At 36.7% G+C, this 16385-nt stretch overlaps 1 protein-coding gene across 2 annotated transcripts in view; it reads left to right on the forward strand.

The window, feature by feature from the left end:
* The window catches only part of LOC120632277 (homeobox protein homothorax), a 461602-nt gene that overhangs the window by 141557 nt on the left and 303660 nt on the right, over positions 1-16385 (forward strand). For both annotated transcript variants that reach the window (XM_039902101.1, XM_039902102.1), the window contains exon 7: positions 14722-14848. In XM_039902101.1, the coding sequence (XP_039758035.1) occupies positions 14722-14848 (127 nt within the window). The remainder of the gene's footprint in view (positions 1-14721; positions 14849-16385) is intronic.

The raw sequence follows: 16385 nt of genomic DNA on the forward strand, positions 1-16385 counted from the left end.
CAGAAATGTTTGTTCTACTTGCTTGGGGAAAGAAGTAGAATACAAAAGGCGGAACCATTTGTATTCTACTTCTTTCGGCATGTTTCTTTTTTTTTTGTTTCTTGTTATTCTTGAAGTGGTGTACAAATAAAGTGTTACAATAAATATGAACGAAAGTCCACTCACGAAGTTTCTACGCAAAATATAAAGTATTATGTTTACATCATTCATAAGTTCGCATTATAATTGAGCTGCTGAATCAAACGGATCATTAATATACTATTGGAATATAGCTGTATTATAATCTACCGTTTATGGCTCATGAACATTAGTAATTCCTCGGCCATCGACTAAAAGATAATCCGGGGCCTTCACTGAATCGGGAGTCACTTGCCCATGGTCTACGGTCCCTGAATTATTTATGCCCTCTCGTTCCGTTACATTGAATAGCTAATGATGTGTGCCCGAGTGCATATTTTCTGTTGGTTAATATTAATAACCCCGGTTCGTCTGCCCAGCGTCTGAAGTGCAACGTGAACCTCATATTGATTGTAGGTTACAAGTCGCAAGTGCATCCTGGAAGTCTAGCGGTATGCTTCGATGAATATTGTTTGTTAATTGATTTCTCGAAACGCTGGACGCTAATCGATGCAAATGCTTAGGCGGAATTGGCAAGAATAGACGCATTGGCACCTAGGCGGAGTTAGACAATCCATATATGAAATACGTGGAAGTCGATAAATTAATTGTTATCACTTTTTTAGGATTCTAAGGGTAAGACAAAACTTTATTACTAAAATTTGTCCATCTGTCTGTCTGTCTCTCAACAGGCTGTATGTCATCAACCGTGATAGTTACAAAGTTGAAATATTCACAGATGATGAATTTCTGTTACCGTTATAGTACCGCTGTAACCTATTATACTAACTTTCAAACATAAATTATTTTTCATGCTGTTTTGGAGAAATAAAATTTAATAATCACGCCGGTTTACAAAGGAAAAGTTCTGTAGAAAAACACAAAAAAAAATATTTAGAACCTGGAGGAGGTTTCTTTGAAGAAAATTAAAATTCCTGTATCTTTTAATAACGTTAAAGAAAAATTTGGAAATTTCTCATGTAAACTATATTAGTTTTGGTTCTACACAAATCCCTCTAACCTATACATTTCTATTATGATCCTTAGCAAAAATTTAAAATAAAGAGATTTTCCTATCGTGAGATAGGTATTAATGGAATTCATCAGAAGTTGGTGAAACAAGTCCTTGGATTTTTTATCTTTCATCAAACTCTAAAAACTTTTAGAAATCTCTTTATTTTTAATTTTTGCTTTTGCAATGATGTTACACACAAAAAACCAAACGCTTAAATTATAATAAGGGTAAAGAAATCTTGCAGCGAAATGGTACGCTGTATGAACCTACGTGTTTAATGTGATGCGCGTGCGCACAGTGCGTAGCCGACGTCCTGCTGCGAATTATTATTTTGGTCTTTACATGCCTCTGCCAGTTATTTTTTACGCGCAGCGATTGTCGCTTGACATTTGCAAACTTTAACGGGTTCAGCATTAGAATTTTCATTCCGAAGATAAAAACTGATAACCGTGATAAAAAAATATCGCAAGATTTGCATTTGGAACCGAAGCTATTTTTTTGGCTTTTTATTTAAATTTTGTAGTAATAATTATTGACGGACAAGGCATATGGCCCACTTGATGGCACATCGAAAACCAAAAAAGCTGTTGCCTTGGGCCACAAAATTAAGAACATACATACGAGTAACTCTCATTCAGCCATTATTGCATGCAGTGTATTGGATCCAAAAACAGTGAAAACGCCTTTTGGTTTGTGATGCTTCAATATTAGCCGTGTACATGTACATAATTTCTATATTTTCTTAATTCTGCGCCTTGGGCATGCAAGGAATACGTCTTACAAAGTGCCACCCTGTGTCAGTGAACCTAAGGCGAAGACGTTACGCCTCATGCGCCTGTCATTACACCAACAACCACACCCTTATGACCGAAAAACTGCAATGCTGCTTGGCGGCAGACATAAGCATGGTGTTAGTACTTCCGAACAAGCTCTGTCCCAAAAATGTCTACTAATCCCTATCCCTATCCCTACTTCCCTATCCCTATCCCTATCCCTATCCCTACTTCCCTATCCCTATCCCTATCCCTACTACTATTATAAAAGCCAATGTAAGTTCTTTTGTTACGCTTTCACGCAAAAACTACTTATCCGATCCTCATGAAACTTTGTACACATATTCTTGGAAGTGTTAGAAGTAATATAGGATACTTTTTATTCCGACATTAAGCTTGGTTCCTTTAGGAGAGGAGAGGAAAGTGTTTGACGATTTTACACCAAAACTCCGACAAATTATAACCAATTTAAATAATTATTTTTGTACTATAGAGGTTATAATATGTGTTTAATTTTGCCCAAACTTTGTGAAAATCTGATCAATACAGTTGGAGATCCCATCCTAATATTTTAAGTAGGTGTATACTCTTTCAGTAGCGTTTTATTCTATTTATCATAATATTTATAAGTACGTACAGTCAGAGCTAAATAAAGAGAAACGTAATCCAGACCGCATAGCAAACAATAAACCATAGAGTCGATAGAACAAAGCCGCCATCAAAGTCCGCGGGCAATATGTTTTCGTTCGCGCGTCCCCTCGCAAGGGTTGCGCAAGCTTGGTGGTTGCGGAGGGTTGCGGAGCGTGCTGGCTCGGGTTACAGCCCAACAATGGTAACCGAATCGCAACCTGGTGCTATTGCAACACAATTACTGCTGATTAGCTATTGAATTCGCTCTAATTCTTCGACGTAGGGATAATAGGTTAGGACGCGTTAGTTATTACCGTAATGTTTCTTTAAATTGGAATACTGAAAATTCTTTTTTTCGAATCTAAACCACATTTGAATCGTTATTAGAAATTGGTAAGGTGATGGGGGACTGTAAATTCAACATTCATTTATTTCTACCAACTACCTACTTTAAAGGCCCTTTTGAAAAGTCAAGTCTGTCTGTTGGAGTAGTGGACCACCGGACACCGGTTCGGAATGCAAAACCTCTCATCATCATCAACAACCACATTTTACAAACACTTACGAAATCAAACATGGACTGTCGATCAACCCAGGCAACGCTCACCTTCAGAAAACAATTACTATTTAAGCGGCAACAGCTTTATTGATAATTTTATTTAAAAACTAGTACGAAAAAATGTCCGCGTACAATCGTAACGGTACGCTCAATAACTTAGCTGTACAGTTTTGTTAGTAAGGTGATAACTAGCCGCGGCTGAAGCCTTTCTCTAGCTCTTTACGTGAGAATAATGAGAAAACCCAGAAAGTTAACTTGGGCATATCAGATCAAAGATACGAGTAGCGACATATAATAATTGTAATGCAATCCGAGAAAGCATCAGATTTGTATGCAATGCCCTTATTTACATACGCGAGATTCTGCCGAGGAGCTTAATTAAAATTAATACAGCAATTTAAAACCATTGCCGACAATCTAACGAGCACCGGGAAATGATACTGGAATCTATTTAAGAGTGGTAGTCACCAAGGGCACTGATTCTTTTAGACGTTCGAATCACAACCTACGTTAGTGTCGTTTCACTACATACCTACTCCAATAAATTAGACGTCAAAATACCTCACCAAAATATTGTCGGGTCTTACTCATAGGAAGTCCCTCAGAAATCAAGCACAAAATTTTTAAATAGGTTTCATTTGACTGAATGTTTGATTGTTTTGGCTAGAACGTGACAGTAAAATAGAACGTATGCAGCTAGCGTTGAAATTAGCTTACACTTCTATATCCAGTGCACCTGTTGGGAAATTTGTAAACCTCAAAGCAGTAGTATAGAATTTGTGAGTTTAAAACGAGTTCTATTTGTTTTTTTTTTACTTTACTATGACATTACGGTGCTAAGCTTCCTACTAGAAGTACAGAACGTAGGTACGTTAAGAGATTATAGTTAAATAAAATAAAAAACATTACCAAAAACAGGTTTTGGTTGAATTAAAAAAAAGATATAAGTATTCCAACCATTAGTACATAATTTAATGTATTTTCCAATAAACCCCGCGATCCAATCGGCAAACACAAAAAGTACTTATCTTATTTAAACACCATAGCATAGACTATAGACGCCCACACAAATTTCCCACGTACCACAGATTAAAAACCCCTCGAATAGGCTGTACAGATTATCCCTAATGATAGCCGGCAGCAATAAATATGGCCGGTAAGATGGCGCCGATACAGGGTAAAAGACACTTTGATTGAACACACCGGACAGCCTAGATAAACGATATTTGCATATTAAATAACAATATTAATTTTCTCTTAGTTTTAGCATAGGTTGTAGTTTAGTTTATGGTGGATAGTTTTTCACTCTTCCGTAAAAGGCGTGTCGTTTTATCCTTTGTCAGTTTATGCTTTGTGCACACTTATATTATTGCGTCGTCTAACCTTATCGAAAGTTATTTTATTATTAGCAAATATAAGTCGCTGTCGTAACTTTATGCAGTCCACTTCTGGGCACAGTCCACTCTCATAGGAGATAGAGTTTAAGAGCATCGACTCACAACGCTGCTCCATTTCGTGTCAAAGCACTAATTGTCAACGCCTGCCAATCCGAATAAAAGCATGGAGACTCAAAGCTCTAAACCTTCGTCTTCTCCTATGATAGTGAAATCGACGCGTAGGCAACTTTTAAAAAAATTACAAATTTAAAAAAAGAAGAAAAAATCCTCCTTCTTTTGGCATATATTATTACGTCTCTTTCATAGAAGTGCGCATTTGTAATTGGCAACATTTTTAATGAATTATTTGTGTTTGCCACACTGAGGAGCTATTTCTGATTTTAGGATCTGTAGTGAAGTGGTAGTGGTAGTGTAGTAGTGTGGTAGTGTAGAATAATCATAATGTTTAATAAGTATAAAAAGTACACTTTTTTAGTGGGTTGGTGCTTGTTAAATTGTGCTTGCGAAATATAAAATCTGTCACCCTTCATTTTTGCGACTAGGGTTAATGTTGCTTGACTGTTGCAGTGACTGATAAATGTGCTTGACGTCACTAATTAGATACAAACCGTCACTTTCTAAACGAAAAACAACGCCAGTGATTTTTGGTACTAGGAAATCAGCATTACGCAACAGTTAAGCTGTGAGTTTCAAGTATTAAAATGTCGCTACTATAAACCAAACTAGCCATCAACTTAGCATGAATAAGTATTCAAGGTCAACGTTAACGACCCCCTAATCCACCCATAATGTCACCAGCAGTTTTACGGTGTCCGTGATGGTACTCCCAACAAACCACGGCGCCTGTGGGTCGTCGACCGCATGGGAACAACCACTATAACTCATGAACACGTGACATTTAAACATACAGACATATAACCTGTAATACAATCACTGAAGGTTGACATTCCTCCGCCTAATAATATAGATATTTGTATTTATCGCATTCGCATCGCAGTCAAGTTGTTTATTTTTTTTTTACTTTTTTTGCAGATGCCCTAATTCTCATTGCGATATCGGTATAGATTTTTGTTATCATCTATATATGTAAAAATTTAATTCGGACCTTTAGTCTCACTGAGACTTGAGAAAGGTTGGACCGATTTGGCTAATTTTAGTCTTGAAATATTCGTGAAAGTCTAGGGAAGGTTTGAACGTTGAATAAAATCTATACATATAATATAATTGGAGTGTCTGTTTGTAATATCGAAATAACCGTTTTTTTACTACATGTATATTTAATATATATACGGTAAATACACCAATTTTTTCATTTTTTTTTTTACAATTTTAGTCTGTTTGTTTGTTCCGGCTAATCTCTGAAATGGCTGTACCGATTTTGACGGGACTTTTATTGGCAGGTAGCTGATGTAATAAGGAGTAACTAAGACTGCGTTTATTTTTGAAAAATGCTTATATATTATCGTGAGATTTAAAAATTAAGTAGACCTAAACAAAACTTAATTGAAAAAGTTCTATTTAAAAACTACATCCGATTTGTATTGTTTGTGCCATTACTATGTTAAGGCGATGTTAAAAATTCCACGCAATTGTACCCGAGCAATAAATCTAGAAGTATTATATGCAAATAATATAATAGGTACAATCGTTAATTATTTCTATTCCGGAAGAGGCTAGTAACTTTACTTAAAGTTATGCACTCACCGAAAATCGTGACAGGAATGTCGCCATGTTGGAAATATGGCGACATTCCTGTCACGGTTAAAAATAGTATCAGTACAAACAAAAAATAGTTTTTCCTCGTTATTATATCGATTAACTCCATTATAAGTACTATCTAAACCGATTTTGAAGATTGTGTTTTAACTAGCCGTTCCCACGACTTTATTCGAGAAAAAAATCTGATTAAGTAAGGTTAAGTTTTTTCACAACATCATATTATTACGACTTTCTTCAGAGCTCAACGCTTTTTATGTTGTCCTAGTAGAAATAATTCTGATATAATTATTCATGACATGCCAAAATTTAAGACTCCTATTAATTTAATTAATCATTAATTGTTAGCCCTTGACTGCAATTTCATCTGGTGGTTAGTGATTATGAGTTTCTACTCGGCATCGTACCTGAACCCTAAATAACTTGGTGCCACATCTTCATTGGTAGAGTGATAAGTGATAACTAGACACGATCTATATATATATATATATATATATATATATATCATAAGTGAAAATGAATAACCTCGTTTTTTAAAGTCGGTAAACTGAAAGGTATTGCTTCACGTTTTACCATGTAACTAGTTAACTACTTGCAATAAAGAAAATATGTACCTGCTATTAAATTAAAGTAAACGAGCACCATTTCGTATTTCGAAACAGAACGTCCATATTGCCACCTGGCATAGAGTATAGACTATGGTGTAACCCGATCGTGCGCACGCGCCGTTCCAAATTCAAAACGATTTAAATATCGAACAAACCTAACTTAACCCTACCATTGTTCTTTTATTAATTTGTGAATGGAGTTTATTGAATTTAAAGGGCTCGCTGGTACAAAGGACTTCCTTGAAACTTTTAAAAGTTGTAAAATATGGACTGGGTCGTTGAACAAACAAAATGGCACAAACTCATTGGTGCTAAACGTTAAAAAAGCACCAGGCGAACGCATGAGTATTCTAAGAGATGGCACTGAATTATTTGTGGGTCGATTAAGTATAAATTACTGGGTAAATAATAAACAAAATATACTTCGATTATAAATGTAAAATAAATAAATAATGCGGGCAACCTGTTAGGGTAATGGCAGTAGTAACCCGAATCGGTTTTACGCGACATCGTACCGGAACACTTGATCGCTTAGCGGCACGTCTTTCTCGGCTAGCTACAGCCAAGGCCTCCCACCAGACCAGACGAGGAAAAATTCAGAAATTATGAATTCCTAAATTGCCACACGCCCTGCCACAGGGAGGTGGTTATTACGTCGATTATGATACTATATGTGTAGTACTATATGTGTAGTACATAGTACCTACCTACTTTTTCCAAAATAGCCCCCATTCCAGCTAAAAGTAGCCCGGGATAAACAAACAGCGAAACAAAAGAAAACGCTACATTAAGACGTATGACCTCTCTCAAGATGACACAATAGTAAACTCTCATTTGGGAGGATTAATGGTAATGGAAAAGTCGAGTTGCCCATTGCCCCCTTCTCCTCGCCCCCTGCTTTACCCCCTTGGGCAGACTTGGACCATGCTTATCTGGTATCTTTGATGTCATAATTTATCCCTTGGACATATTTAGTTACTTGGAACCGTTTTGAGTTGATTATGTTTTTGGGTGTTTATTGAGTTGGTGTAAATTGGCGTAGCTTGTGATACTTAGCTTCGGAGAAAAAGATGTTAAATTCATCACTTAAGTAGGTAATATATAAGGGACAAGGATCTGGTAAAGATCTTTGGAGAACGAGATTATAGCGGTACCTATTTTAATTTCAATACTTAACCTAAAAATGTCTCACTGCTAGGTACAGAGCTTCTCTTTCCTCTGTTAGGATTAAGAGATTTAGACTTTTAGAGAGATGGAGGGTGGTTAACTATCCACTGCCGAAGCCTACTACCAACATTAAAAAAATAATTACTAATTTTCTTACTTAGTGTGCTCTAGTAACTTATCTTGCAAAGGATATCAGTCCACCTGTTAACTTCTGCTCTTCACATAGCATTGTTTGGGTTATAGCATGATATATATGTGAACTATACTATACTATAACTATACGATATGTAAACTTTTTGCTAAACTAAAATGATATTATATGATGAACCTACTACCTGCCAGATATCAGTCCAATTGTTAACTACTAAGCCACTGAGCAATGTTTGGCACTACCTAACACAAGATTTTTGTATCCAATAGTAGAGTCGAATTTTGCCTAGGATATATGCCCAGAACAAAAACCTAGTTCACGCCTCTGACATCGCTCGTTACTTTGTATCCGTGCGATGCAGTTCCCACGAAACTCGATACCGCTCGCGTGCGCTCTGTATCGCAACCCCAGAGGGTGCCGCGAACTTCTTAATTATATTAGCGAATCAAATAAAAAAAAAAATGTAATTTTCGGGCGTTTGGGCGGGCGTCATCATTTATATTAAATTAGCTTTAGCTCCAGTTTCATTAAACAAAATTAAGGGGTTTTTTTATTTTGAACCATCATAATATAATTATAATAAAAAAATTATAAGGAAATGTAAACGATGACTAATACGTAAACAAATTAGTTTTAACGTATCTGTTAAACTAATAATCAAGTTTAGGTTTTATTTTAATTTGGTAAAAACATTAAAATTGAACGACCGACTAAATTTCATTATGAACAGTAAGCTTTTGTGGCAATGCGCGTTTCATTAGGTTATGTTTAAAAATCCGACTGACAAAACATTTGCACTAATTCCCACAGACACATCTCGAAAAAGCCGCAAAAAACTTTCACCATCACAAACGGTCCCGCCCGTTCCAGGAACGAACCGGCGACCCACAATGTGTTGCGAAATTACCACTTCACGACCGGACCCCGCCCGCACAGCAAAGATGTTATTACGAGACAAAAAATGTAGAAAAAAGATTTTGACCGATTGATGTTTTGCTTCGGTATCTACCTTCTACACAATCTGACGGCAAACCGATAAACTCCCTTTTTATAATTACTTGCCAAAAATAAAAATAAAAATTATAAAAAAAAAGGTTTTTCACCTATGTTATGTAAAAGCAATCAACAATTACAATTATTCGACGAAATCGACGGCCGATTGGCGTAGTGGGCAGCGACCCTGCTGTCTGAGTGGCCGTGGCTTCGATTCCCACAACTGGAAAATGTTTGTGTGATGAACACGAACGTTTTTCCGTGTCTGGGTGTTTATCTGTATATAATAAGTATTTAGGTATTAAAGATATTCAACAGTCATCTTAGTACCCATAACACAAGCTACGCTTACTTGGGACTAGATGGCGATGTATGTATTGTCGTAGTATATTTAATAATTAATATTAAATACAACGCATAGCCTTTTGGGCGAAAATAAATTTTTCAGTTTATATTTTTTTATACCATCTCTGCTTGTGGTTTTAATCTTTGCTGCGTGAAAGAACTACAAATCAATATACTCATATATTCAATATATTAAATAAAAAACTTAAAAAAAACTGACTAAAACATCTCGATCATTTAAACATATTTTGATTTAGAGATTTCAACAATAAAACGGGTGTCTACTGTCTATTTCTGCCTACATAAAACTCAAAACCAAACTAAATTGACAGATCAAAAATAAGTGCCATTCCTTTGTGTTCTTTATGAAAAAGAATAGCACTATTTTTAATTTTACAAAGGTCATAATAATGTGACCGTTTAAAAAAAAACAACGCCAATAAACTTTAAAAAAAATCTCTTGTTTATTATTCACACACCCGCGGTCAAAAACATAAAAATACAAGTAATGATTTTGTATTTACAAAGACATAAGGAACCCAGAATGCTGGCAACATGTAACACTTGCCAGTCTGTTTTGCTGACCAGGTTATCTGCCAGTATTCCGTTCACCTGTGGACGCAGTAAAACTCACTCACAAAATATTTTAAATCCATAATGTTCAAACATCGCGTGTCCAAACACACTTATCGAAAAATATATTATTGGAATATAATTATAACGAAAGGTGTTATTTTGACGATCGTTAGCCAAATGGTGAGTGACAGCATTCCGCTAACGATACGAAATAATTTCCCCGTTCCTGTCTGTCGATAAACAAAATTATTACAATAAAATGTGAAATTACTGAACGGCGAGCAAGTCATTTTTGATACACACATATGGTGTGAACCGAGCGCATTAGCGACGCTTCCTGACACGAAAAGACCTTTTAAAAATAAACAAAGTACATATACAGACACAACGCGTTCGATTTTCGAACTCACAATTTTAAACAATCAAATAATACATTTCGCATTCAACAAAATTATCCTGAATATTTTATTATTTAAGATCACAATAAAAAGGTAAAATCATTGATTTGAATAATTTAATGCGTGTGTAAATAGTTTTAAGTAAATAATGGAATTCAAATGGAAAACACTCAACTCGTCGAGCCACGGATAACATTGGAAACATGTGTTCGATATTCAAATTAGGGAATAGAGTATAGACCTGAGCATCGTCAGCATCTGATTGGTGTAATTGAAAGTGGCGGCGGACATCTGTTCTGAATACAAATTCAAATTCGCCGTCTGTTCGGTTTCTTTAATGATTATTGAAATTGCCGGTTGGGTTATGCGTGTGCTATTTTTGTAAGGAATTTCACTTGCTGAGGCGTCATCGAATACTCAGTGCAAAGTTTTATTTAATTTTCTCTCAGGAAGCTTCGTTTTATATGACACAGAAAAAATATCATAAAGTGGAACACGTTTCAAAAGAGAAGCAAATTCAACAGTGCATTTTGCCAACAGTGCAAAAAATACCACTGTTTAATAAACATTGTCTAAATGTAAACATTTAGATTAAGTTAAATACTCATACAATAGATATATTCTTGCGAACTCGCCATCCTCACCATAAACGAGAAATTTCTAAGAGGATGGCTTATATTGGAAAATGTTTGTTACAATTTATTATTTGAAACATATAAAAAAAAAAATTAAAGCCGTGTAAACCATCACGCTGGACCAGAATGGATTTATGAAGAAACTCTCTCGCATGCAGGTTTCTTCGCGAAGTTGGCCTCTATCATCAACTCAACCACAGTACGATCACTGCTGGACATGTGTTTTCCGTACCGATTTCGCTGTTTTTGATTCGATTTTGTCGTTTGTGTTCAGCGACTCCCTGCAACTAGTTGTATACCATCTTTTCTCCTCGTAGGGGTCTATCTTATGCCCGTTCGCTAGTCAAGCAATGTTCTCTGAGCTATGTGCCCTGCCCAGTGTCACCTCAGCTTCGTAATTGATTAGAAAAGCATTAGATGTTTAATTACTTGAAACACACATAGCTCCGGTAAGTAAGAGGTGTGTGTCGGTATATAAAAAACAAATTCAAACTGAAACACAGGAGTTCTCTCTTTACTACTCTTTCTCTAATCCTTTTTTCCAATTTTTTTATGAAGGGAAAAATCATAAGGCTAGTGTACCTATAGTGTAAGCAGTGGTTGGAAATGTAGAGGACAAACGTGCTCTTGGCAGATCTCCAACCCGTTCAGGTAAGAGAAACCTGTGCCCGTACCTTCTAAAAGACAGTACAAATGGCAAAGGGCAGGACCCTATGGAGAGACGTCATATATCACTCTATACTCGCCATAGCAGTGATATTCGATCGTAAGAATTGGTCCTCGAATTTTTACCTAACAATTATTCCTTGTAAAGTCAACATATTCTGAGAATGCGTTCATAGAGGGTACATTGTAGAAGATCTGTTTGATATGGAGTATATAGATTCAAGAAATTATAAATTACACCATTCAGATTCTCCTGCTTCTCGCGGAATACAGCAAATTAAGCTTAATTTTCATACATTTCATACAACATGGAATTCCGCAAAGTAACGCCTGCTTCTATTCAATACGGTCCTCAGTCATGAGGGACCAACTAATAAGAGAGAGTGTGAATAAGGTCAAAATTCACCATGTAATCTTCGCGATATACTATTAAGCTGGGCAGCCATTACTACAAATTAAAATAATCCCCGATAGTAATTAGACACCTAACGATCGTTAGTGTTCACAATCAATTTAGCGGTACATGAACACCAATTAAACTGGACTTTTTGTTTTGTAATTACTTCACCAGTGCACGGGGAATTAGTTACGATATCAATCACGAGTTAGTGGGTAGATACTGTTGTATTGCTTGAATTAAATCTTATAACCACGGAACTAAGAGCATACAGAATCCGTGTCATCAACATATCAACCGATAGACGTCCACTGCGGGGATCTTTTGTAGGGACTTCCAAATTCCACGGTTCTGTGCGCTTGGATCTAGCGGCTACCTGCAACGCGCTTAGTGTCGTCTGCCCACCTCGTTGGGGGTCGAACAACACTGCGCTTACCAGATCGGGGCTGCCATTCCATCACCTTGGGACCCCAACGTCCATCCTTTCTCCGAAACAAAGAATCCGTGTACACGACGAATATTGAAGCATCGTAAACCACTCCACTTTGGTATTGTTTCTCGAACAGGCGGCTGGGCACTTCATTCATTTAGCAGTTGACAGTGATTATTTTACCTCTAATGTTCTAAACGTTTACATAAACTGAGGAAAATGGTAAACGTTTTTCAGCTAGCAACATTCCGCGGGTGTGAAGTGAGACGTGCTAGGGACATCTTTACTGTTTTGGACACAATGCACTGCATGCAATAATGGCTGAATGAGGATTCTATATGTTCTTAATTATTTGGGTATAGCATCTTATACCTTTTCATCATCATTATGTTCATGATCATCACAACTGCTCGTCATAGATCTTTTGTTGGGAGCTTCAAATCAGCTCTTTGCGACCTATGTACATATATATATGCTCACCTAGTTAAGGGTCTACCAACGCTGGTTCTATCAGTGTGGAGCTGCATTCCAGCGCCTTGAACCTGCACCGGGACTAAAGGCCTCGGACGGACGGTTTGCCCACGAGTTGGTGATCGCAGAAGATGGTAGTACAAGCGCTCTGATTCCCGTTCTCCTATTATTTATCAGAATAGTTTTAAATTTCTGAAGGTATTTACCTGGGGCATGAGTTTTCTGATGATGATTATGATAAAACAAATTCTGTGTGTGTAAACTTCAATAATAATCTTTAATAGTTTTAAACTAACACGTTGATCCTGTGGGGCTGGCTTAACCAACATTTATCGTAGTTATAATGAAACTGACCGATGGCTCCATGCTTGAATCCACCACGATTCCCCAATGTGAGTTCTCGGGCTATAACGATTATACTCGGGAGTGATAATAGCTGAAACTAATGATTTGAAGTGCTTTGTGAGACACTGTAGTGATTAATGCCAATTTTCTAACTCCGATCTGGTATGGAGGAAATCTTGCCCTAAACACTTATTACCTAGAGATCCTCGTGCTCCACACACGCTTTATTTACTAGAACGACGCGCACTGGATGTAATTGGCACTTATGATGATGAAACCAGAGAAGGTATTTAATTGTTGATTGAAGCACTCGGGGAAGATATTTAAACCCAGCAACTCCTAGAATCCGTTGATCCGACGTGCCAATTACCTAATTGTAAAATTAGTGAGGATTCGCGATAATGAGCTAATTCCCGTACGTCGATTCGGCCATTACAGCCAGGTGACACTTAATGGCGGCCTGGCGTGCGCACGCGCCTCGTTAACTGCCTGCTTCGTATAACGGAAACGCTATTCTAGACTGCAGTACTTATTTATACCTTCTTACTTTATAACAACCTCGCTGTGTAGAATTGTGTAGAATACATGAAGAGGCCCCAGTTTCGAAATCCACAGTTTGGGGAAAGATATTTTAATTAACTAAGCAAAAATTGACGAGTGATCGATACGACCAACTGTACTTAGAATAAACGAATAACGAGAATTAACCATGAACTAAGTTGCAATCTTTGAATTTATAGACTGATGAAGTTCAAAGTGAAATAGAATGTTGTCAAAATTAATTAGCGATTTGGATTTACATAACTCCAGTTTTAAAAGTAGCCATATTGTTGATCATAATGTCACTTGAGAGGGTAATATCTTAATCGTGTCGCGTCTTAATAATATTCCGATAACAATAGATTGCCCTTTATCTTAGAAAACTTATTATAAAAGACTTTCTTAATCTAGTCCAACTTTTGAAGTCTAACGTGCCTGATAGTTGTCAATAGGAGCCACAATCATAAAATGTTTCATGAAAATGCGTCTTACTAAGTTTAAGAATATTCCTGAAACAATAGTTTTCCCTTTGTCTTAGGAATCTTGTTACAAGATATTGTCCTGATCCCCTAGTTTTACTTTCTAACTCCAATGTGCCCGTTGGTTGTCAACACCGACCAACTTCATCATGTATATTCCTAAATGTTTCATGAAAATGCGTCTTAGTCTAAGAAAATTCCTGAAACCGTAGATTGCCTTGATGCCCTACGTCTTAGGGAATTCGGTACAAGAGATTGCCCCGATCCCTTAGTCTTACTTTCTAATTCCAATGTGCCTGGTGGTTGTCAACAGAGGCCACCGTCGTCGTCGCTGTCTTACGGCGGCGCGGTAAACGACGACGTGCGCTCACCTGGCTCCGGTGGCACACCCGGCCCCCTGAGTCAGCCCCCGCCGCAGACCCTCGACGCGACAGATCCAGGTGAGCCCCTTACTGTAAACCTTCCAGCAATTCGTCCTAAAACAGGCTCTACATCCGCTGTTAGCTATTGTCTCTTTGACAGTTCTATATCCGCTCACCGTAAGTCATAATGTCTTTAAATTTTTCCTTCAATCTGTCCAGCGGTGTTTGCCTTCTTTTTCTTACTAAACGGATAGCTAAAGTATGATGATTCCAGACTGGTTTATATCCTCATTAGAAGACAAAGTATGTTCTAATTTTGTGCTTAAAGAAACCTTGTCTTATCGAACTTTTATCTCCCGAAATGGTGCAGGATTTCATCAACGTATCTGATCATTTGCAGATCAGTCTTCTGTTGAATTATTGATGCACTTGACAGTTCAACTCATTCCCAAAGATTCACAATACTCTATTTAGTTTCTCAAGATTGATAGATCTATAAGACACAAATTACTTTTTCTTTTACTTTATCACAGATCTTTTATGATTCTTACATTTTAGTTTTAAAATTAACACCTTTTTTTAAAATATGTATATCGCCAGTAAACCTTTGGACTACGTACTCAAAGTACAGTTTTAAGAATTGATCCAAATTATTTTAAGTGACATTTGAAACAAAAACATATTAACAGACGCATTTGAACCTGAATTTTAACGAATTTTAAATGAGCAATGATCATCATGACAGGAAAATCCTATTATAACGTTAAGGATTACTTAAACGACAAAAAAGCTTGGGTGTGAATTGCTCTAACTTCATATCTTAATATTAATTTACTGTGAGATGGTGATAACAAAATAATTACACGGCTAAGTTTGTTGTGGGCTCTTCTTAGACCAGGGCGCCTTTGGAACCCTCATAGCTTTAGGTTTAAGTTGGCGAATGAAGTTAACACCATCCCCTTACAATTTTGTAAAAATATTTGTATGATTGCTTCATAAGTGCATAAATGCTGTGATTGGCCTACATAAATAAAGAATTTTTCATCCGATATATAAAAGATAAAAAATTGCGTTATTTATGGTAGGATAATTCTGAACCCATTGGAGATATAACAAAGTTTACATTGTCAAATGCGACCTAATTTTGCAATAGCATGAACTAAAAAATTTAAAAAGTTATTAGCTCTTCGAGGAATATTTACTCGAACAGAAATATGAATAGATCGCAGATATCGTGAGTATAAGCAAGAAAACTTTCAACCGCGGCGAGACCGATTAATGTAACCGCTAAATGCAATTTCGCAGTGCTGTGCTTGCGAACTCATTTACATTCGGATTGTAATGCTCATGTAAATCAAACAGCTATAAATACTACGGCAAATTGAAGAAAGTTCCAGTAAGCATTACTTGTTTTGTTATTCGATGACAAGTTATCGCTTGCACATTACAGCTGATGAAGAAGTCTAAGGTGGAATAACATCATATAACGTGGCCTTGACTACAATTTTAAACCGTGTATTACACACTGATGGGATATGAGAGTCTCTCTTTCATCATAATTATAACTTTAACCGAATGACATCCTCTGCTGGAAAATGCTCTGCTCTTTTGTAGG

This window comes from Pararge aegeria, chromosome 19 (assembly GCF_905163445.1).
Source record: "Pararge aegeria chromosome 19, ilParAegt1.1, whole genome shotgun sequence".
NCBI classification, from domain to species: Eukaryota; Metazoa; Arthropoda; class Insecta; order Lepidoptera; family Nymphalidae; genus Pararge; species Pararge aegeria.